The sequence below is a fragment of the Coregonus lavaretus genome (assembly GCF_964263955.1).
Source record: "Coregonus lavaretus genome assembly, chromosome: 21".
NCBI classification, from domain to species: domain Eukaryota; kingdom Metazoa; phylum Chordata; class Actinopteri; order Salmoniformes; family Salmonidae; genus Coregonus; species Coregonus lavaretus.
In genome coordinates, this window is record NC_140008.1 from 9,321,685 (window position 1) to 9,346,092 (window position 24,408).

General features: G+C 46.2%; 1 protein-coding gene across 2 annotated transcripts in view; it reads right to left on the reverse strand.

Annotated features, from left to right (window-relative positions):
- Positions 1-24,408, reverse strand: part of LOC311148988 (pleckstrin homology domain-containing family A member 7-like) — a 168,231-nt gene that overhangs the window by 20,851 nt on the left and 122,972 nt on the right. For both annotated transcript variants that reach the window (XM_084186041.1, XM_084186042.1), the window contains 8 exons: positions 20,991-21,172; positions 15,107-15,673; positions 14,086-14,668; positions 13,699-13,782; positions 10,440-10,493; positions 5,886-5,951; positions 2,136-2,216; positions 1,705-1,854 (listed from right to left, as the gene is read on the reverse strand). In XM_084186041.1, coding sequence (XP_084042167.1) covers positions 1,705-1,854; positions 2,136-2,216; positions 5,886-5,951; positions 10,440-10,493; positions 13,699-13,782; positions 14,086-14,668; positions 15,107-15,673; positions 20,991-21,172 — 1,767 coding nt within the window. The remainder of the gene's footprint in view (positions 1-1,704; positions 1,855-2,135; positions 2,217-5,885; positions 5,952-10,439; positions 10,494-13,698; positions 13,783-14,085; positions 14,669-15,106; positions 15,674-20,990; positions 21,173-24,408) is intronic.

Below are 24,408 nucleotides of genomic sequence, written 5' to 3' on the forward strand. Positions count from 1 at the left end.
TACACTAGGATCTGCATGTACCTAACACACACACACACACACACACACACACACGAAGATGCCCGATTCTCTGTAGGGCCGACCCCAACCGTACTGTGCTGGCTCGGAAAGTTTATTTTCATATTGTTGTTTACAGCACGGTGCCAGTAACTATGGTGGATATGTAACCAGGTCAGTACAGCACGGTGCCAGTAACTATGGTGGATACGTAACCAGGCCAGTACAGCACGGTGCCAGTAACTATGGTGGATACGTAACCAGGCCAGTACAGCACGGTGCCAGTAACTATGGTGGATACGTAACCAGGCCAGTACAGCACGGTGCCAGTAACTATGGTGGATACGTAATCAGGCCAGTACAGCACGGTGCCAGTAACTATGGTGGATACATAACCAGGCCAGTACAGCACGGTGCCAGTAACTATGGTGGATATGTAACCAGGCCAGTACAGCACGGTGCCAGTAACTATGGTGGATACGTAACCAGGTCAGCACAGCACGGTGCCAGTAACTATGGTGGATACGTAACCAGGCCAGTACAGCACGGTGCCAGTAACTATGGTGGATACGTAACCAGGTCAGTACAGCACAGTGCCAGTAACTATGATGGATACGTAACCAGGTCAGTACAGCACAGTGCCAGTAACTATGGTGGATATGTAACCAGGCCAGTACAGCACGGTGCCAGTAACTATGATGGATACGTAACCAGGTCAGTACAGCACGGTGCCAGTAACTATGGTGGATATGTAACCAGGCCAGTACAGCACAGTGCCAGTAACTATGGTGGATATGTAACCAGGTCAGTACAGCACGGTGCCAGTAACTATGGTGGATACATAACCAGGCCAGTACAGCACGGTGCCAGTAACTATGGTGGATATGTAACCAGGCCAGTACAGCACAGTGCCAGTAACTATGGTGGATATGTAACCAGGCCAGTACAGCACGGTGCCAGTAACTATGGTGGATATGTAACCAGGCCAGTACAGCACGGTGCCAGTAACTATGGTGGATATGTAACCAGGTCAGTACAGCACGGTGCCAGTAACTATGGTGGATACGTAATCAGGTCAGTACAGCACGGTGCCAGTAACTATGGTGGATACGTAATCAGGTCAGTACAGCACGGTGCCAGTAACTATGGTGGATATGTAACCAGGTCAGTACAGCACGGTGCCAGTAACTATGGTGGATACGTAATCAGGTCAGTACAGCACGGTCCCAGTAACTATGGTGGATACGTAACCAGGTCAGTACAGCTCTGTTTGGCCTTATAGTGTGAATCAGGCTACACACCCACGCACACCAGAGGAGGCTGTTGGGAGGAGCTATAGGAGGACGGGCTCATTGTAATGACAGGAATGGAATAAATGGAACGGTATCAAACACAAACACCTGGAAACCACAGGTTTGACTCCGTTCCACAATTCCATTCCAGTCATTACAATGAGCCCGTCCTCCTATAGCTCCTCCCACCAGCCTCCTCTGGTGTGCGTGGGTGTGTAGCCTGATTCACACTATAAGGCCAAACAGAGCTGTACTGACCTGGTTACGTATCCACCATAGTTACTGGGACCGTGCTGTACTGACCTGGTTACGTATCCACCATAGTTACTCCCACCAGCCTCCTCTGAGTGTCCCACACACACACACACACACACACACACACACACACACACACACAGGTGTCTGATAATCTAACCGTGGACACTCTGGAGATCTGGGCCCTGATGTGCACCACGTCCTCCTGTAGGAGTCTCTGCTGGTAGGCTATCTTCTCCAGGTGGGCCGCATGGTCTCTGTACTGCTCCATCTGTTGGCGGGACAGGTCCAGAACCGACTCCAGCTTGTCCTGATGGGTCAGGGATTAGAGGTCAATATCAGAGACAGCAGGGTCCAGGTCAATTCCATTTCAACTCAGTATGGGAAACGCACACAATGCTGGTATTTCTGTCAAGGTGCAAGAAAAACCATACAAAAGAATACCCTTTAAATTTGAATATTTTCCATGAGGATATTTTCTAACAACTCATACATTGAATGGACATTGATTTCCTATAATGTCTGATTACAAATTAAAATTGACCCCAATGCTGTGAGACTTATGTGAGTATAGAGATGAAGTGTCAGTACCTTATCGTCCTTCAGAGAGCTGATCCGGACCTCCAGTTCCTTCAGGGTCTTGTCCTGCTCACATAGTCCACTGAGTTTCACCTGTAGGCCAGGGACAGACAGACAGAGATACAAACATACATACAGACAGACAGACAGAGAGGGCTGTTACAGAGCTGGCCTGTCCACAGTAGCTCTCAATCCTTCCTACATTTGGAAAACCAGCTTGTAACCCCTATCACTATGTAACCCCTATCACTATGTAACCCCTATCACTATGTAACCCCTATCACTATCACTATGTAACCTCTATCACTATGTAACCCCTATCACTATGTAACCCCTATCACTGTGTAACCCCTATCACTATGTAACCCCTATCACTGTGTAACCCCTATCACTATGTAACCCCTATCACTGTGTAACCCCTATCACTATGTAACCCCTATCACCATGTAACCCCTATCACCATGTAACCCCTATCACTATGTAACCCCTATCACCATGTAACCCCTATCACCATGTAACCCCTATCACCATGTAACCCCTATCACTATGTAACCCCTATCACTATGTAACCCCTATCACTATGTAAGCCCTATCACTATGTAAGCCCTATCACGATGTAAGCCCTATCAAGATGTAAGCCCTATCACGATGTAAGCCCTATCACGATGTAAGCCCTATCACGATGTAACCCCTATCACTATGTAACCCCTATCACTATGTAACCTCTATCACTATGTAACCTCTATCACTATGTAACCTCTATCACTATGTAACCCCTATCACTATGTAACCCCTATCACTGTGTAACCCCTATCACTGTGTAACCCCTATCACTATGTAACCCCTATCACCATGTAACCCCTATCACTATGTAACCCCTATCACTATGTAACCCCTATCACTATGTAACCCCTATCACTGTGTAACCCCTATCACTGTGTAACCCCTATCACTATGTAACCCCTATCACAGCACCCAGTGTGTGTGTGTGTCATTATCCTCTGTGTACTCATCTCAACCCCCTCTCACATTTAACCTGCTTGCATATGAATGTGTGTGTGTGTGTGTGTGTGTGTGTGTGCGTGCATCCCTCTCTCCTGTCTCATTATGCGGAGTGAATCCATTACGCAAATACCCCACATCCCACGTGGCCCTTTTGTAAAAATTTTGAAGAATCTCTGAGCCCTCTTAATTAATCCCTGATTAAGATTGTGGCCCAAATCGCACCCTATTCCTTATATAGTGCACTACCATAGGGCCCTGGTCAATGTAAGGGACTATATAGAGAACAGGGTACCATTTGGGATGCACCCTAAGAAACACAACCGTCATGACAAAGGTTCAACTCATCTTCATCTCTTAATGTACCAATCGACTGTCAACTCACGAAGGGCAGTAAGATCACAAACACACCGCTCCATCTGAACTACTAGTATTCCATCTTATTAAAGTTCTTACATAAAGATGTTGCATAATCATTATTTATAGTTTGAAAACAAGAGAAAATAGCTCCAGTTGAAGTCAGAAGTTTACATACACCTTAGCCAAATACATTTAAACTCAGTTTTTCACAATTCCTGAAATGTAATGCTAGTAAAAATGCCCTGTCTTAGGTCAGTCAGGATCACCACTTTATTTTAAGAATGTGAAATGTCAGAATAATAGTAGAGAGAATGATTTCTTTCAGCTTTTATTTATTTCATTACATTCCCAGTGGGTCAGAAGTTTACATACACTCAATTAGTATTTGGTAGCATTGCCTTTAAATTGTTTAACTTGGGTCAAACGTTTCAGGTAGCCTTCCACAAGCTTCCCACAATAAGTTGGGTGAATTTTGGCCCATTCCTCCTGACAGAGCTGGTGTAACTGAGTCAGGTTCGTAGGCCTCCTTGCTCACACACGCTTTTTCAGATCTGCCCACAAATGTTCTATAGGATTGAGGTCAGGGCTTTGTGGCCACTCCAATACCTTGACTTTCTTGTCCTTAAGCCATTTTGCCACAACTTTGGAAGTATGCTTGGGGTCATTGTCCATTTGGAAGACCCATTTGCGACCAAGCTTTAACTTCCTGACTGATGTCTTGAGATATTGCTTCAATATATCCACATAATGTTCCTTCCTCATGATGCCATCTATTTTGTGAAGTGTACCAGGCCCTCCTGCAGCAAAGCACCCCCACAGCATGATGCTGCCACCCCCGTGCTTCACGGTTGGGATAGTGTCCTTCGGCTTGCAAGCAACCCCCTTTTTCCTCCAAACATAACGATGTTCATTATGGCCAAACAGTTCTATTTTTGTTTCATCAGACCAGAGGACATTTCTCCAAAAAGTACGTTATTTGTCCCCATGTGCAGTTGCAAACCGTAGTCTGGCTTTTTTATGGCGGTTTTGGAGCATTGGCTTCTTCCTTGCTGAGCGGCCTTTCAGGTTACGTCGATATAGGACTCGTTTTACTGTGGATATAGATACATTTGTACCCGTTTCCTCCAGCATCTTCACAAGGTACTTTGCGGTTGTTCTGGGATTGATTTGCACTTTTCACACCAAAGTACGTTCATCTCTAGGAGACAGAACGCGTCTCCTTCCTGAGCAGTATGACGGCTGCGTGGTCCCATGGTGTTTATACTTGCGTACTATTGTTTGTACAGATGAACGTGGTACCTTCAGGCATTTGGAAATTGCTCCCAAGGATGAACCAGACTTGTGGAGGTCTACAATTTTTTCCTGAGGTCTTGGCTGATTTCTTTTGACTTTCCCATGATGTCAAGCAAAGAGGCACCGAGTTTGAAGGTAGGCCTTGAAATACATCCACAGGTACACCTCCAATTGACTCAAATGATGTCAATTAGCCTATCAGAAGCTTCTAAAGCCATGACATCATTTTCTGGAATTTTCCAAGCTGTTTAAAGGTCAATTTAGTGTATGTAAACTTCTGACCCACTGGAATTGTGATACAGTGAATTATAAGTGAAATAATCTGTCTGTAAACAATTGTTGGAAAAAATTACTTGTGTCATGCACAAAGTAGATGTCCTAACCGACTTGCCAAAACTATAGATTGTTAACAAGAAATGTGTGGAGTGGTTGAAAAACAAGTTTTAATGACTCCAACCTAAGTGTATGTAAACTTCAGACTTCAACTGTATATTAGGATGCATGGTTTCTTTCGCAGGCACAAACATATGTATAGTGTTTAAGCTTAATTTGCCATTCTGTTGAATACATCATTTATTTGTTGTTGTGTCTCGGTGCACAGTAATATTGCTGTATTGATGCCATGAAATATTCATTGTGGACAGAAGAATACCAGCATCCTTATAAATTGTTAAAGTGCAACCGTGACAAGCTACAATCCCTCAACTCTTTAACTCCTTTTGTAGTAGTTACACTCTGATAGGAGAAAACAAAATGGTCCTGAAGTTGAGGTAAATAGCCCACAAAATCCCAGTACACATCTTAGTCGACTCTTATTTTCTTATTGTTTTATTAGACTGCTCTCTCTAAGGGTCTACGGTAGTGTCTCCTCATCTCTTCTGTGCCCGTCCAGAAAAGTTCAAGCAAAAACAAAATGTCCCTAAAGCTAAAACTCAATGTCCTTTTGCGAGAACAGTGGAAAATGTTCTTGAGGGTTGCAGGTGGGAGAGAGAGAGAGAAAGGAAGTGTGTGATTGAGTGTGTGTGAGTGAGTGTGTGTATGTGTGTGTGTGTGTGTGCACTCATGTGCGTGCATGTGTGAGCAATGCGGAAAACTGCTCATACTTACATCGACGTCACTCTCGGCTATTTTGACAGGTTTTGTTGCTTCTTTCAACGTCTGACTTCCAACCACCTTGGAACAAGAAAACAAAGACAATTTCAAATAGAGTTGCTCTGTGTTTATTGGCTGTTGAGGACACTGAAAGGTTACACTGAAAGGTTACACTGAAAGCACAATGAGGTGAATGAACCATGAAGACTTAGAGAAAGTGAGAAAAGAGTCACTGACAGGTGTAGAATATGACACAGAGAGATAAAGAAGCTCTTTCCATGAACACTAATCATGATGACCATGAGTTTTCATTCATTATTTTACAAATATAATCATAGCTTTTCATGGCCTTGTATCACAATAAGATGGACAACAAAGCAATAAAATAAAAAAACAGAATGAGACACTGCTTACTCCTTAGAAAACTCTCAGCACTGGAAATACAAGGATTTGTACAACCATTTTTTGTTGTTGCGTTCTTAGAGTATATTCTGAACCAACTGGGATCTGGGTTAACCATGCTGTGTTTTTCTGCACTAGGGAATACATGAAGGAGACCAACACGATGGTGCAAGCAGCTAGCTTTTCAACCACCGAAATAACCACAGCAACCACAGCACATGCACTGCAGAGCCATCCCAGAACCACCAATCACGTCACTGAGGAGTCACGGTCAGGGGTTACAGAGGGGTCAATGCCAAGCCAGTGCCCACACACAGCCGTGGACATAGACACACAGTGTTAAGCGATGGGATGGTCTCTCTCATAAAAATGTATACACACACGCTCATACACTCAAACACACAATCTCGCACACACGCACACACACACACACATTGCTATACACACACACAGACGCCACACACACAGAGATGCATGCACGCACACACACAGACACACGCACAGACACACAGACACAGTGTCTCCACAGTGCTTACGTTCCATAGGGGCCCGAGAGGCCCAGCAGTGCAGTGCAGTAGCACACTGTGAGCCATGAGGATCAATGGCTCTAAACTTTTGATCTGCGTCAAATAGGAGATAGAGAGCCACCGTTACAAAATGGCTGCCGTTCACTATGAGCAAGATATCAATTTGACCATTCAATTGAATACATCAGTTTATATACCAACTGTTACATCATATATACAACAGTATGGAGTCAGCATTATGGTCGTCTAGTGGTTGTGAAACCCGCCCGTAGCATGTTGGCTGGACTACATCAGTGACCTTCAACTTCTCTGTGATTTAAAGCCAACAGTAGTTCACAGATTGACAGACTCTATTGGTTAAGATGGTTGTATTTGACTGGTGTCTTGTTGTGCAGAAATTGGTGCTCTGGGCAGGGAAGAACATAATATACTCTCTGGTACAATGGTGCCGTGACCCGGGTCCCATAGTAAGGCTTGCTTCGTAACAACACCAGCGTTTTTCATACATCCAGCAACTCAACCATTTGTCCTTTGGTTTGATAGAAAGGTTTTATTATCGAAACATACACACGACACCAGGGCCGTGTTAATTAGGCACTAAACTGAAGAAAACTTACTGAAACAGGGACTTCAGGTCAATAAGTAAGCTCAATTATTAAAAAGGAGAAGGAGTAGTAGTAGTAACAGTAGTAGTAGTAGTAGTAGTTACGAGTAGTAGTAGTAACAGTAGTAGTTACTAGTAGTAGTAGTAACAGTAGTAGTAGTAGTTACTAGTAGTAGTAGTAACAGTAGTAGTAGTAGTACCAGTAGTAGTAGTAGTAGTAGTAGTAGTAGTAGTTAGTAGTAACAGTAGTAGTAGTAGTAGTAGTAGTTAGTAGTAACAGTAGTAGTAGTAGTAGTAGTAGTTAGTAGTAACAGTAGTAGTAGTAGTAGTAGTAGTAGTAACAGTATTAGTAGTAACAGTAGTAGTTAGTAGTAACAGTAGTAGTAGTAGTAGTAGTAGTAGTAGTAGCAGTAGTAGCAGTAGTAGCAGTAGTAGTAGTAGTAGGAGTAGTAGTAGTAGTAGTAGTAGTGGTAGTAGTAGTGGTAGTAGTCGTAGGCCTAATAGTAGTGCCAGTTACTGTTGGTGGGTTCTACAACCCTGCCGGGTTTTATCAAATTGAACAAATCGGAAATGGACATTATAGCCCTCGGTGGAGCAGTCATCTTGGAACGCAACGTCTATTCCTTCACAAACTGTCTTTAGACTAGTACAGAGGTCGTTTCCTAAATCTGTCTTTGCCTACTGATTACTAAAACGACATACTGCATACTAATCATACTACATACAATTTTCAACATACTGTTTAGTAGAAATGTGCTAAGGACCGGTGCTAGGACCCATAATTAAAGCTGCATCAGAATATCGAGGTCCTAGCACAAGGACATAGCCCCACAATGTTCTGTTTAGTCTTTAAATACTTTAATGTTCTGAGAGATTTGAGGAAACAAAGGTTTTATAACAAGGGAGATGTAGATTCCCACAACAGGATCTGCTAGGCTGCATTCCATGTGGTTGAAACCAGAGTTGAAGTTGGCAAGCCAGGGGGTTTGTGGAGCTTGTGATGAGAATGCTTAAAGTAACAGTCCTTAATTTGTGAAGACTGGGCCACCAACAAAAATGTTAACAGTGGAGAAAATGCATCCCATTACATTTTCACATGTAGTTAAGACTTGATTTACATGATACATCTGTAGTTCTTAAGTAATGACTCAGTGACGGCCAGCATGCAGGCTCTTTCAACATGATGGCAAATTCAGCACTCTGATTGGTGTGTGCCCACACCCCATACAAGATGCTTCTTTCCAACAGAGGCACCGTGCGCAGAGAAATGAAACACAAAAAATGGAAAGGGTTAAAAAAGTTTATGTTCTGAGAGATAAGGAAACAAAGGTTTAATAAAAAGACAGAGCTAGATTACTAAAATATATACTAAAACAGCTGTATCTTCTGATTGCTTATTTGTAAAACAGAGAAGTAGACTAAGACTTCAAACACTCTAAGTTTGTCTAATTTAAGTGGTCAAAATGTCAGAGTTGAGAGAAAATGTAATTAATGAGGTTACTAAAACTGCTGTATTGTTTGATTGGTAAAATATATTTTCTGTTCTGATTTCTTATTTGAATAGCAGAAAAGCAGACTAAGATTTCATACGCCCTAAGTTTTTGTCTAACTTGTTGGGAAAGTGGTCAAAGTAGCTGATTTGTGTCAAAAGTTACAATGTTTACTTTTAATAGAATGTTGGAAGTCTGGGAGTTTTTAACAAATAGGACCTTTGTTGAAGAAATCCCATTAAAGTGGACAAGGTTTTTTTAGGAGCACAAAAAGCTTAATAGTTTAAAAAATATAAATGTTATCAAAAAGTTGTAAACAAGCACACTGGTCCTGATTAGTCTACACATTTTAAAGTTTGAATGGCGTTTCTAGCTTAAACGGTGTACGACACATAGCGTTCCAAAGAAGAAGAAGAAAAAATCGGAAATAATTGTCCCATTAAAAAAACATGTTTTCTGTAGTGTGCCCTAATGAACACGACCCGGTTCATCCCCATTTATGCCATGTCATTCCCAGCTTCAGGATGTGTTCGTCATCCACTCCGGGATGAAGTTTCCCCTAGGTAAAGCATCCACTACCCCAATCCTAAAATTAGCCATTTAATGGGGAAAATGTGAAACTGACCCAAGATCAGCGTCTAGGGGTAACTTCACCCTACACTGTGAGCAGCAAGGTGAGTGTGTTAGAGAGCTTTGGCCAGGTGTTAAGCCTAGAGGTAAGGGGGGGGAACACAGAAGAGGAGGAGAGAGGGAAGAGGAGGAGTAAGAGAGGGAAGAAGAGAGGGAAGAGGAGGAGGAAGAGAGGGAAGAGGAGGAGGAAGAGAGGGAAGAGGAGGAGGGAGAGAGGGAAGAGGAGGGAGAGAGGGAAGATGAGGAGGGAGAGAGGGAAGATGAGGAGGGAGAGAGGGAAGATGAGGAGGGAGAGAGGGAAGAGGAGGAGGGAGAGAGGGAAGAGGAGGAGTAAGAGAGGGAAGAGGAGGAGGGAGAGAGGGAAGAGGAGGAGGAAGAGAGGGAAGAGGAGGAGGAAGAGAGGGAAGAGGAGGAGGGAGAGAGGGAAGAGGAGGAGTAAGAGAGGGAAGAGGAGGAGGGAGAGAGGGAAGAGGAGGAGGAAGAGAGGGAAGAGGAGGAGGAAGAGAGGGAAGAGGAGGAGGGAGAGAGGGAAGAGGAGGAGGAAGAGAGGGAAGAGGAGGAGGGAGAGAGGGAAGAGGAGGTGGGAGAGAGGGAAGAGGAGGAGGAAGAGGGAGAGAGGGAGGAGGAGGAGGGAGAGAGGGAAGAGGAGGAGGGAGAGAGGGAAGAGGAGGAGGAAGAGAGGGAAGAGGAGAAAGAAAGGGAAGAGGAGGAGGAAGAGAGGGAAGAGGAGGAGGGAGAGAGGGAAGAGGAGGAGGAGGAGAGGGAAGAGGAGTAGGGCGAGAGGGAAGAGGAGGAGGGAGAGAGGGAAGAGGAGGAGGGAGAGAGGGAAGAGGAGGATGAAGAGAGGGAAGTGGAGGAGGAGTTAAAAGGGAAACAACAGGAGGAGAGAGAGCAACTCTCCATCGCCAGTTCCCACCTTCAAGTCTAGATACTCCAGGTCCTTCTTCAGTTGCATGTAAGTATCGTCAACCTTCGTGGTGGAGTAGAGAAACAGAGAAGTGTCAATCAAAGCTTTATGGCATTCCGGTATGGAAGTGTATAGAATTTTAAAATCTATACACTTTCATATTAGAGATCTAACTGTATAGTCGATATTAGTTGCTGAATGAATCATTGATAATAATACATTGGATTTACACTGAGAGTACAAAACATTAGGAACACTTGCTCTTTCCATGACATAGACTGACCAGGTGAATCTAGGTGAAAGCTATGATCCCTTATTGATGTCACTTGTTAAATCCACTTCAATCAGTGTAGATGAAGGGGAGGAGACGGATTAAAGAAGGATTTTTAAGCCTTGAGACATGGATTGTCTATGTGTGCCATTCAGTGGGTGAATGGGCAAGACAAAAGATTTAAGGGCCTTTGAAAGGGGTATGGTAGTAGGTGCCAGGCGCACCGGTTTGAGTGTCTAAAGAATTGCAACATTGCTGGGTTTTTCACGCTCAACAGTTTCCCGTATGTATCAAGAATGGTCCACCACCCAAAGGACATCCAGCCAACTTGACACAACTGTGGGAAGCATTGGAGTCAACATGGGCCAGCATCCCTGTGAAACGCTTTCGACAACTTGTAGAGTCTATGCCCCATCGAATTGAGGCTGTTCTGAGGGCAAAAGGGGAAGATGTTCCTAATGTTTTGTATACTCAGTGTCTATAGCGCTACTCATTAACATAGAATCTACCATAATGGGTTATAGAATGCATAATAATGATTTGCACGTTCTTCTATAATCATTCATAATGGATTATGAATTATGGGTGAGATGATTGTAAGCCTATTTTCAAGAATAGGCTATTTGATAATTGTCATCTCTTAGGCTTGTTATAAGATGAGTAAAACATTAAATTGCAAAAAAGTCAAACAAAACCCTCATGTCATCCAAAGCGCGCGCACGTACACACACACACAGAGAGAGAGAGACAAAGACACACACACAGAGAGAGAGAGACAAAGACACACACACAGAGAGAGAGAGACAAAGACACACACACACAGAGAGAGAGACAAAGACACACACACAGAGAGAGAGACAAAGACACACACACAGAGAGAGAGAGAGACAAAGACACACACACAGAGAGAGAGAGACAAAGACACACACACACACAGAGAGAGAGACAAAGACACACACACACACACACACACACACAGAGAGAGAGAGAGAGAGACAAAGACACACACACAGAGAGAGAGAGACAAAGACACACACACACACACACACACAGAGACAAAGACACACACACACACACACACACACAGAGAGAGAGAGAGACAAAGACACACACACACACACAATTCACCCATGAGCTTCTCTATGTTATGCCACCTGAGACGCAAGACGTGCAAATAAGAAATGAAGCCCGCTACAAGCAGCAGCTCCAAGATCACAAGCCCAAATACGGCTCCACTTTGAAGCAAACTAGCAACATCTCAGCCAAACACACTTCAAAAACACACAAAAAATTTGCGAGAGACATCAAAGCCCAGGCAGATACAAAAAAATTGAACTGCACCTAAAGCCAACCAGACAGGGATGACTGTATGGAAGCTAGCTAGCACAACATGCTAACACACAGTACACTGCTACTTGACGGCCTAGCTGGGAGTACAAAAACCACGACATGTTGCCATGGCTTTATAGAAAGGCACTATGGGCGGCTAGGAGGGGAGCAGCCAGCCAGGCCACACAAACAGCCATGCCCAGGTTGAGCTCACATCAGTGGGGTAAAGAAGGCCAGGTGTACTGGGGGCCCACACCTGGCTGCTGCTGCCGTGGCCCATGGGGCCTGGGGGGCCTAGTAAGGACCCCAGAGAAGAAAGGCCAGAGGAGAAGAGGGGGTTGTTGTTGGTGGCGCGGAGGTGAGGGCCAGAGGGGCTGTAGTTGAAGTGCTGTAGCTGGGTTAGCGTGTGGTGGCGCGCGGCGGCCATCTTTGCCTGATGCCTCCGGAGCTGAATCAGCAGGAGGGTGAGTTCCTCAGGCTGCGTGTGTAACAGCAGTGTGTCCCACGGGGGACAGAGGGAGGGAATGGGGGAGTTAACACAACACCCCAACGCAGACAGACCGCCCAACGGTTAGCCAAGATACTCTGAGCTGTATAGAATCTACATAGAATACAGTTAGGTTCAACTGTCAGTCATGTTAGCACCAAATGTTCCATAATAATTACATTTAGGGCTGACACAATTTTCGTATAATAGTGTAATCGACAATTATCAACAGTAACCGTGAACCCCCCAAAAAAAGATTAGCTTTCATCCATTCAGTTTAGGCGGGGTGGGAATTCAACTTCCTTTTCAAGTAGGTCTAGTTTACACAATAGCAGTTTCACATTTTTACATGAAGAGGGTAAAGTTGGTATTTTCTCAACAAGGACAGCAATCATTTTACGAGCAGTACGTCACTGTCGGGTGGGGAAGCTTCATTTTCTATAGTTCCAAGCAGTCAAAACGATTTGCTTTTGAGATGGGGGTGTCACCCAAAGCTGTGTTGCATTCATTAGGTATGATGTAAGCATTATAATACATTATAATCTCAACATATTTGTTGGTAAAAATAACAATAACCCTGGTCATTTGCATGACAATTAACTACTACCCCAAATGCCATAACCGCCACAGCCCTAATTACATTACAACTTTGCAATCTTACTGGAACAGTAGGAAAGTGGAGACCGCACAAAAGTTTTCAAAAAAAATAGTAGTGGAGACACCTTACCAGTTTTGGAGGCAATGTTACGTTTGCTAGCAAAGAGAGATAGCTAGCTAACTAGCTAAGTTGTTTCACCCTACAGTGAAACAGTAAGTTAGCCACCACTCCTACACTCTTTTACTGGCTACAGTGACACTTTTGTGTCAATAACATGTCTTAAAAAATCTCCAGCTGTGGTTACATTTTACCGATAAGGACGCAATCCACTTTCAAAGTGTATTGTCATGGAACTTTTGGTACCGACACGGCATCCATTCAAATATCTGTATCTACATCTGAAATCTATATGAACCAGAACGTTGCTGGTTCACGTCCCATAGTTGTCCTAGTAAAGTAGTACTGTAAGTAAGTTAACCCGGTGGCAAGGTGTCCATGTTATTGAAGAAACACTGGATCCCTGACTTCATGTTATAATCTAACACAACATGTTTGGGTTGTGGCTGGGTGTGTGAGGCCGTACCGTTTTCCCGTGAAGGCTGGGAGCGCTGACCGTGTGTGTGATGTAGCTGGAGGGAGGCATGGACCGTTTGTCAATTGTGGCAGCCTGGTGAACACACACACAAACTGCAGTTAAACAGTCTATTAAGCTGCCATTATTACCCCTGCATAATACTGTCAGAAAAATGACAAACCTGTCATTACACAAATGAACAAGCATACACACACACACACACACACACACACACAGCTTCCCCCCTTCCTCGTACACACACCCACACAGCTTCCCCCCTTCCTCTTACACACACACACACACAGCTTCCCCCCTTCCTCTTACACACACACACACACACAGCTTCCCCCCTTCCTCTTACACACACACACACACAGCTTCCCCCCTTCCTCTTACATTGAACAGCTGAGACTTGGTTCTCCGTGGGGACCCAGCCACTGGCACATCCAGCACGGGCCTCTCTCCCAGGGGCATTACCACCACCCGGTCAGCAGGCGTGTGGGGCCTCCGCAGGGGGGACAGGGCCCTGGAGCCCCGCGGGGGTCCCAGTGGGGGGATGTCAGAGGGGTCAGGGGGTACCGACACACAGCGGGGCACCTCGGAGCTGGGCCGTGGGGCAGAGGGGGGGACCGTGGAGGGCGGCCGGGGCCCGAAGGGGTAGTCCGGGGCAGGAGTGTAGAGGGGGGCGGTGGGGCTGCCGTGGCGGAACTGATGGCGCTGCTGCCACTCGTACAGCTGCCACACGGTGCCAGGCCCACCGATGCTACCCCCGTCCCTGGCGCCACTGCCCTGGGAGTCCGGGGGTCCGAGGCGGAAGTGGCTAAGGCGGTCCTGGGCGTATTTGTACTCCCCGTGGCGTGCAGCCGTGGGGGGGCTGTGGCGTGGGGTCTTTGGCAGTGTCTGGTAGGCCTCCAGGCTGATGAACTTGGGCTGGGTCGGAGGGGTGTGGCGGGGAAGGGTGCTCCCTCTAGAGGGGGGGCTACAGGAGAGAGTACAGGTCAGAGGTCAGACAAAGGCAAGATGTTGAACTTTGTGTCATCGCGTTGCTGATCTACATTTAACTGGCTTAGCGGAGTCTAAGTACTGTAGTGAAAGTAAGTGTTAGGAAGCTTTGATTGACACATGCTTGCATTATTCCCAGAGCCCCACTAGAGGGAGATGTTGGCTATGGTTGCATACACCCTATAACCTTCATGTCCATGATGTACATAAATCAACCAAACCTAAACACTAAACACCTATCTAGTAGAATGAGTGTGTGTGTGTGTGTGCACTTGTGTGTGTGTGTATGTGCATGTGTGTATGAAAGTACTTGTTTGAATGCACCACAACATATGTGAGTGTGCTGTGTATAAGGGTAGGCCAATCATAAACACCTATACAAGTGGTGGTGTGACATGTGAACCGTGACCTTTACCCTTTGTGCTCGGCCCTCTGCACCTTGACCCAGTGTTCCACCTGCTCCAGGGCACTCCTCCTCTGCACCTGCCTGTGAGTGTCCATCACCTGGGGGGGCAGGGGGGCCCTCTGGTACGTCCCCGTCCCCATCCCGTTGGGCTCCAGGGTGGGTGTCCCGTTCCTCAGACAGGCCCCGGGGGGTAGGGTGGAGGCGGCGCACGACGGGGCGCGCAATTGCTCCCTGGACGGGGGTGCGGATGTGGGTGAGGAGGCTGAGTATGGCGTAAGGTTGGGGAGTGGAGGGAGACTGCTAGGAGAGACGGTGTCCATTTCAATTTCCACGTTCCCGCCTCCAAGGGGAATTTCGGGAGCAATGGGATTGGGAGTGTCGTTCCAGAAGCTACAGTGCTCCTCGGTTTCTTGGTGGATGTCGGCCGGTTGGAGGACCACCCCATCACTATGGAGATGGAGGTCGACTGGGGGTTGGGGGGCGGTCTCGGCGTAGTTGTTGACGTGGTTGGTTTGGGGTACTGCCTGGCGTTCCGACACGCTGGGCATTTCCCATTTCTCCAATGTTTCCGACGGTCTAGGAAGAGAACGAGAGACCAATGTTTTGGTTTGGCTCTCTTAACTCATTGCAACAACACAATTATTGACATTGCCACTGTATCAGCACAGTGTAAGTTTGGAGGAGAATTTAGCAACCACTGATTTTATTTCCAAATGTTTCATACCTCTAACCTCTCACAGGAGTTCTGTTTAGAGCCCGACTGATATATCGGTTCACTGATATTATTGGCCTTTTACAGCTATAATGGTATCGGATGATAATTCCACCAATAACCGATATTCAATAAATAAGATGAAAAAAGGCAATCTCATGCTTATATGAACACTGCCTTTCTGGTGATGTGTCATTATAGTCACAATGTATGAAATCAACAATTTGAGCATAGTTATTGGACAATTGCTCTTTTGGATAGCAATTAATGAGAATTCATTCCCTGCTGTAAAACAGTATATCGGCAGATATATCGGTATTGGTAAGTTTTGTCCCCCCCAAAAACGGAATCGGACCCAAAAAAACAATATGTCTAGTTATGTCTTCATATCTTCAATGACAGCCAAGTGCAGTGTTAACATTAGCATAGCATTTAGCCCTGATTGACACTAACATGAATGAAGGGCCCATAAAAATAGGATATAGGGACCTAGCCTCCCAGCTACAGGGAAAACCAGGCTAATTTCTAGAGGAAAGAAAACTGGGCTACTTAGCATTAGCATATTAGTGTAGCCTAGCCTAACAGCTCAGCGTGGCTAAAGCAAACAGCTCAGCGTGGCTAAAGGACTGGCGGAGAATGAGCAGTCATATTTGCGCTGATAGACAAAATCACTTCCCTCCACTGACACATGAATAATAGATATGAGCTTCTCATTAATCAAATACAGCGCTCCAGGACGGCTCCCTAAGTATGCTCCCTCTAATTCTCTCTCCCTCTTTCCCTCCCCTCCCGGAGAACCTGAGCCCTAGGATCAGGACTACCTGGCCTGATGACTCCTGGCTGTCCCCAAGCCTAGACTAGACAGAGATACTCTAGCCTAGACTAGACAGAGATACCCAAGCCTAGACTAGACAGAGATACCCAAGCCTAGACTAGACAGAGATACCCAAGCCTAGACTAGACAGAGATACTCTAGCCTAGACTAGACAGAGATACCCAAGCCTAGACTAGAGAGAGATACCCTAGACTAGACAGAGATACCCAAGCCTAGACTAGACAGAGATACTCTAGCCTAGACTAGACAGAGATACTCTAGCCTAGACAGAGATACCCAAGCCTAGACTAGACAGAGATACCCAAGCCTAGACTAGACAGAGATACCCAAGCCTAGACAGAGATACCCAAGGCTAGACTAGACAGAGATACCCAAGCCTAGACTAGACAGAGATACCCAAGCCTAGACTAGACAGAGATACCCAAGCCTAGACTAGACAGAGATACTCTAGCCTAGACTAGACAGAGATACCCAAGCCTAGACTAGAGAGAGATACCCTAGACTAGACAGAGATACCCAAGTCTAGACTAGACAGAGATACTCTAGCCTAGACTAGACAGAGATACCCAAGCCTAGACTAGACAGATATACCCAAGCCTAGACTAGACAGAGATACTCTAGCCTAGACTAGACAGAGATACCCAAGCCTAGACTAGACAGAGATACTCTAGCCTAGACAGAGATACCCAAGCCTAGACTAGACAGAGATACCCAAGCCTAGACTAGACAGAGATACCCAAGCCTAGACTAGACAGAGATACTCTAGCCTAGACAGAGATACCCAAGCCTAGACTAGACAGAGATACCCAAGCCTAGACTAGACAGAGATACTCTAGCCTAGACTAGACAGAGATACCCAAGCCTAGACTAGACAGAGATACTCTAGCCTAGACTAGACAGAGATACTCTAGCCTAGACTAGACAGAGATACCCAAGCCTAGACTAGACAGAGATACCCAAGCCTAGACTAGACAGAGATACCCAAGCCTAGACTAGACAGAGATACCCAAGCCTAGACAGAGATACCCAAGCCTAGACTAGACAGAGATAGTCTAGCCTAGACTAGACAGAGATACCCAAGCCTAGACTAGACAGAGATACCCAAGCCTAGACTAGACAGAGATACTCTAGCCTAGACTAAACAGAGATAGTCTAGCGTAGACTAGACAGAGATACCCAAGCCTAGACTAGACAGAGATACTCTAGCCTAGACTAAACAGAGATAGTCTAGCGTAGACTAGACAGAGATACCCAAGCCTAGACTAGACAGAGATACCCAAGCCTAGACTAGACAGAGATACCCAAGCCTAGACAGAGATACCCTAGACTAGACAGAGATACTCTAGCCTAGACTAGACAGAGATACCCAAGCCTAGACTAGACAGAGATACCCAAGCCTAGACAGAGATACCCAAGCCTAGACTAGACAGAGATACTCTAGCCTAGACTAGACAGAGATACCCAAGGCTAGACTAGACAGAGATAGTCTAGTTTAAACTAGACAGATATACCCAAGCCTAGACTAGACAGAGATACCCAAGCCTAGACTAGACAGAGATACTCTAGCCTAGACTAGACAGAGATACCCAAGCCTAGACTAGACAGAGATACTCTAGCCTAGACTAGACAGAGATACCCAAGCCTAGACTAGACAGAGATACTCTAGCCTAGACTAGACAGAGATACCTTAGACTAGACAGAGATACCCTAGCCTAGACTAGACAGAGATACCTTAGACTAGACAGAGATACCCTAGCCTAGACTAGACAGGTGGTAGGCCTGATCACTGACGGCGATGAGACAGCCTACAGGGAGGAGGTCAGAGACTTAGCAGTGTGGTGCCTAGACTAGACAAAGATACCCTAGCCTAGACTAGACAGAGATACTGTAGCCTGGACTAAACAAAGATACCATAGCATACAGGGAGGAGGTCAGAGACTTAGCAGTGTGGTGCCAGGACAACAACCTCTCCCTCAACGTCAGTAAGACCAAGGAGCAGATCGTGGACTATAGGAGAAAGAGGGGAGAGCACGCCCCCATCCACATCGATGGGGCTGAAGTGGAGCAGGTTGAGAGCTTCAAGTTCCTTGGCGTCCACATCACTAAGGACTTAACATGGTTCACACACACCCGCACAGTCTTGAAGAGGGCACGGCAGCGCCTCTTCCCCCTCAGGAGGCTGAAAAGATTTGGCATGAACCCTTGGATCCTCAAAAAATTCTACAGCTGCACCATCGCGAGCATCTTGACTGGCTGCATCACCGCTTGGTATTGCAAATGCACCGCCCTCGACCGCAAAGCGCTACAGAGTGTGGTGCGGACAGCCCAGTACCACACTGGGACCAAGCTCCCTGCCATCCAGGACCTCTATATTAGGCGGGGTCAGAGGAAGGCCCGAAAAATTGCCAAAGACTCCAGCCACCCAAGCCATAGATTGTTCTCTCTGCTACCGTCCAGCAAACGGTATCGGAACATCGCCTCTCGGACTACAGGCTCCGAGATAGCAGTCTTATGGCTTGGGGATGGCAGCTAAATAGCCATAAGACTGCTAAATAGTCAAATAATGGTTACTCTGACTATCTGCACTGACTCTGTCTTGCACTGACTGACCAAATGAATCCAGGTGAAAGCTATGATCCCTTATTGATGTAACTTGTTAAATCCACTTCAAATCAAATTAAGGGGAGGGGACAGGTTAAAGAAGGATTTTTAAGCCTTGAGACAATTGAGACATGGATTGTGTATGTGTGCTATTCATTATCAATCAGTCTCTCTTTCCTCTCTCACTATAAGTCTCTCTCTCCTCTCTCATTATCAGTCTCTCTCTCCTCTCTCAATATCAGTCTCTCTCTCCTCTCTCACTATCAGTCTCTCTCTCCTCTCTCACTATCAGTCTCTCTCTCCTCTCTCACTATGTCTCGCTCCTCTCTCACTATCAGTCTCTCTCTCCTCTCTCACTATCAGTCTCTCACTCCTCTCTCATTATCAATCAGTCTCTCTCTCTCCTCTCTCACTATGTCTCTATCTCACTATCAGTCTCTCTCTCCTCTCTCACTATCAGTCTCTTTCTCCTCTCTCACTATCAGTCTCTCTCTCCTCTCTCATTATCAATCAGTCTCTCTCTCCTCTCTCATTATCAATCTCCCTCTCTCACTATCAGTCTCTCTCTCCCTCTCTCAGTCTCTCTCTCTCTCTCTCTCTCTCTCTCTCTCTCATTATCAGTCTCTCTCTCTCATCTCTCACTATCAGTCTCTCTCTCCTCTCTCACTATCAGTATCTCTCTCTCTCTCTCTGTCTCTCTCTCTCTCTCTCTCTCTCTCTCTCATTATCAGTCTCTCTCTCCCTCTCTCATTATCAGTCTCTCTCTCCCTCTCTCATTATCAGTCTCTCTCGCCCTCTCTCATTATCAATCTCTCTCTCCCTCTCTCATTATCAGCCTCTATCATTATCAATCAGTCTCTCTCCTCTCTCATTATCAATCAGTCTCTCTCTCCTCTCTCATTATCAATCAGTATCTCTCTCCCTCTCTCATTATCAATCAGTATCTCTCTCATTATCAATCAGTGTATCTCTCTCTCTCTCTCTCTGTGTGCAGCTGGGTTATAGTGTGAATTGTACATGTAACTTAGGCATGGCAATTCTTAACTCTGTGTGTCTGAATATGTCTGTCTGGGGAGAGAGACAACTTTGTTTGACAATCTGTCAGTCTCACTGATTGGCAGGGCTGAGAGACAGAGCTGCAATCTCTTGGGCTCTCTGTTTGTGTGTGTGTGTGCGTGTGTGTGTGTGTGTGTGTGTGTGTGTGTGTGTGTGTGTGTACCAATGCAATCTGTGAGCACTCTCTGCTGCAAAGGCATACACACACACGGACACACACAGAGAGACAGAAGTCTCTCAGCCCTGCCAATCAATGAGACTGACAGACAAAGTTGTCTCTCTCCCCTGACAGACATATTCAGAGACACACACACAGTTAAGAATTGCCACGCCTAAGTTACATGTACAATTCACACTACAACCTAGGTGTGTCAGATAGGTAATTGCCCGATAAAACATAACCAACGAATAGTCCTAAAAGTGCAAACTCCCCCACACCTTCATGTCTTTAAAGCTAAATCAAGCGAACCTAAAGTATTTCAACATATTTGACCCAGGTCTGTAGTGGCAGGTTGACAGACAGGGAGGTTAAGTCCCAGGCAGCGTACCTCTTGGCGCCATGGTGAAGTTTCCCCTAGGTACAGATCTAGGATCAGCTTCCCCTCTCTAGATCCTAACCTTAACCATTGGTGGGGAAAATGCTAAACTGACCCAGGATCTAGGCCAGGGCAACTTCACACTACACCTACCTCTTGAGGCTGGCGGTGTGGTTCTGCATCAGCGCCGCCTGGTTCATGGCCTTCACCCAGCCATTCATGTCTTCTTGTGTGTCGGTGCTGAAGAAGTAGGTCCGCATGCCGCTGTGCTCTGCCTGTGAGCCAATCACAGAGCTCCGGTTGTAAATGTACGAGCGCATGCCCGTGTGGCTAGCCTATGGGACAGGAGAGAGGGAGGGTCAGACTAAGGAAGAGGGATGGAAGTGGGGTCTGGCCAATGGGGTAGATAGCAGGGTTGGGGTCAGTTAAGTTTTGAATTAAATTATTTCAGGTGAATTGACATTTTACAAAAAATGGCCTACTATTTTTCCAATTCATTAACTGAATTGAGAACTGAATTGACCCCAACCCTGTTAGACATGGATAAAGAAGTGTTGAACAATTAAAATAGATAGGGACGTGAACCAATGTCTGCCCATGGAGACACAAACACGTTCAAGTCATCCAATAGAGAGAAAGAGAGACGTCAGCATTAGCCAATACAAAAACAGACATATCCGTGTTGGCCAAAAACAGAAACTGAGATACTGTAAGGACCAGCCAATAGACACAGAGACAAAAGAGGCCAGCCAATTGAGAATGGAGAAAGAGAGAGACATCCAGACTGACCAATGGACACAGAGCAGCATGAGTGACATAACAAAATAATGTCAAGGTCCAATCCAACCCACAACAGAGGGCACAGTAAACCAATCAACAACAAGTAAGTCTAGAAAGAGCCATTGTGATAGAACTTCGTGACATAGCCATTCCAACATGCTGCTGAATTGTTTGTACTTCTGTTTATAAATACTTATCTTATGCTTGTCTTTATGGCTTGTTCTGATTCTCCACACTTCTCCTAAAGTGTGCACTTGCAGACTTCCCATCATGGATTTAACAATGGTGGTAAACCCCCTACAGTCAACTTTTCCACCAATCCAATGCGTTTAAAATCCATGACAGGGAGTATGCAAGTGCACACTTTAGGAGAAGGGTGGCGAATCAGGACTCCAATCAGTCCAAATCTCTATGGCTGAGTTCCAATTCTCTAAACCTTCAGCCAGAAGTGTGCACTTGTTCACTCCCCCTCATGTATTTACAAGCATTGGATTGGCACAAGCATAGTTGGAGGGAGTTTCTATCATATTCCTTACACCAGTCCATTCCTTTTAAATACATGAGGGGGGAGTAGACCAGTGTAGTGAGGGGGAGTAGACCAGTGTAGTGAGGGGGGAGTAGACCAGTGTAGTGAGGGGGGAGTAGACCAGTGTAGTGAGGGGGGAGTAGACCAGTGTAGTGAGGGGGGAGTAGACCAGTGTAGTGAGGGGGGAGTAGACCAGTGTAGTGAGGAGGAGTAGACCAGTGTAGTGAGGGGGAGTAGACCAGTGTAGTGAGGGGGGAGTAGACCAGTGTAGTGAGGGGGAGTAGACCAGTGTAGTGAGGGGGAGTAGACCAGTGTAGTGAGGGGGAGTAGACCAGTGTAGTGAGGGGGAGTAGACCAGTGTAGTGAGGGGGAGTAGACCAGTGTAGTGAGGGGGGAGTAGACCAGTGTAGTGAGGGGGGAGTAGACCAGTGTAGTGAGGGGGGAGTAGACCAGTGTAGTGAGGGGGGAGTAGACCAGTGTAGTGAGGGGGGAGTAGACCAGTGTAGTGAGGGGGAGTAGACCAGTGTAGTGAGGGGGAGTAGACCAGTGTAGTGAGGGGGAGTAGACCAGTGTAGTGAGGGGGAGTAGACCAGTGTAGTGAGGGGGAGTAGACCAGTTTAGTGAGGGGGAGTAGACCAGTGTAGTGAGGGGGGAGTAGACCAGTGTAGTGAGGGGGGAGTAGACCAGTGTAGTGAGGGGGAGTAGACCAGTGTAGTGAGGGGGAGTAGACCAGTGTAGTGAGGGGGAGTAGACCAGTGTAGTGAGGGGGAGTAGACCAGTGTAGTGAGGGGGAGTAGACCAGTTTAGTGAGGGGGAGTAGACCAGTGTAGTGAGGGGGGAGTAGACCAGTGTAGTGAGGGGGGAGTAGACCAGTGTAGTGAGGGGGAGTAGACCAGTGTAGTGAGGGGGAGTAGACCAGTGTAGTGAGGGGGAGTAGACCAGTGTAGTGAGGGGGGAGTAGACCAGTGTAGTGAGGGGGGAGTAGACCAGTGTAGTGAGGGGGGAGTAGACCAGTGTAGTGAGGGGGGAGTAGACCAGTGTAGTGAGGGGGGAGTAGACCAGTGTAGTGAGGGGGAGTAGACCAGTGTAGTGAGGGGGAGTAGACCAGTGTAGTGAGGGGGAGTAGACCAGTGTAGTGAGGGGGAGTAGACCAGTGTAGTGAGGGGGAGTAGACCAGTGTAGTGAGGGGGAGTAGACCAGTGTAGTGAGGGGGAGTAGACGAGTGCACACTTTGGGAGACAAAGCAAAGCCCTTGGGGGTCAACTCTGTATTGTAGTCTATGGATAAGCAAATCTTCCGAGAGAGTTTTAGTTAGTTAGAAGATGGCCATCACTGCAAAAGGCAATTAGTGAGGCAATCACTCATGTCCTCACCATTATGTAACAAATAAGAGCCAATCTATCTGGGGTGTATTCACTAGGAACCAATTGGAGGCCAATGGGCTGAAATGGGGAGAGACCAACCTGAATTTGTCCAATAAGTAACACTTGTTTTCGTTAATCCGTTGCAAAACGTTTTGTTACGGATCCAACATAATTCCTTTAGTCCAAGGGTCTTCAACTCTTACCCTACGAGGTCCGTAGCCTGCTGGGTTTCTGTTCTACCTGATCATTAATTGAACATACCTGGTGTACCAGGTTTAAATGAGTCCATGATTAGAGGGGAACAATGAAAATCAGCAGTGGAACTGTCTTGGAGGTCCAGAGTTGAGTTTGAGGGCTCTAGTCTGTGTAAGGTCCGCGTCCCAAATGGCATCCTATTCCCTCCTACTGCACTACTTCAGATAAGGGCCCAGGTGTGATTTGGAACCAGACAAAGCAAGGGAACAGATTGCCAGACGGCAGCCCCATGCAAATGCTTTGTAATGAACAGTAATTGAACATTAATTTCTTTCCCTCCTTGATTCAATCATTAAAAATATATGCTGTTTAATTAACTTTGTAGAGAGCAAGTGCGGAGTGCCTCCGTAAAAGGAAGCAGAGTTGTATGGTAATTTGGGTGCGATTTCTTCATTTGAATGTTAGTATCTTATTAACATGTGGATTCTGCCTGACTCGATGTTTGACACAAACAGGGCTTTTCGAGTTGAGGCGAGGGTGTTGTTAGTGACGTGACAAAACTTACAACAGCATACACACACATATATATTCACACTCACACACACTCCTGCAGATTGGCAGTGTAATAATAAGCCTCTTAGCCCCAGGCATTGGTTCTGGAAGGTCAGGCCAGAAGCCTGCCTCTACCCCCTGGGGAGGTCTTAAA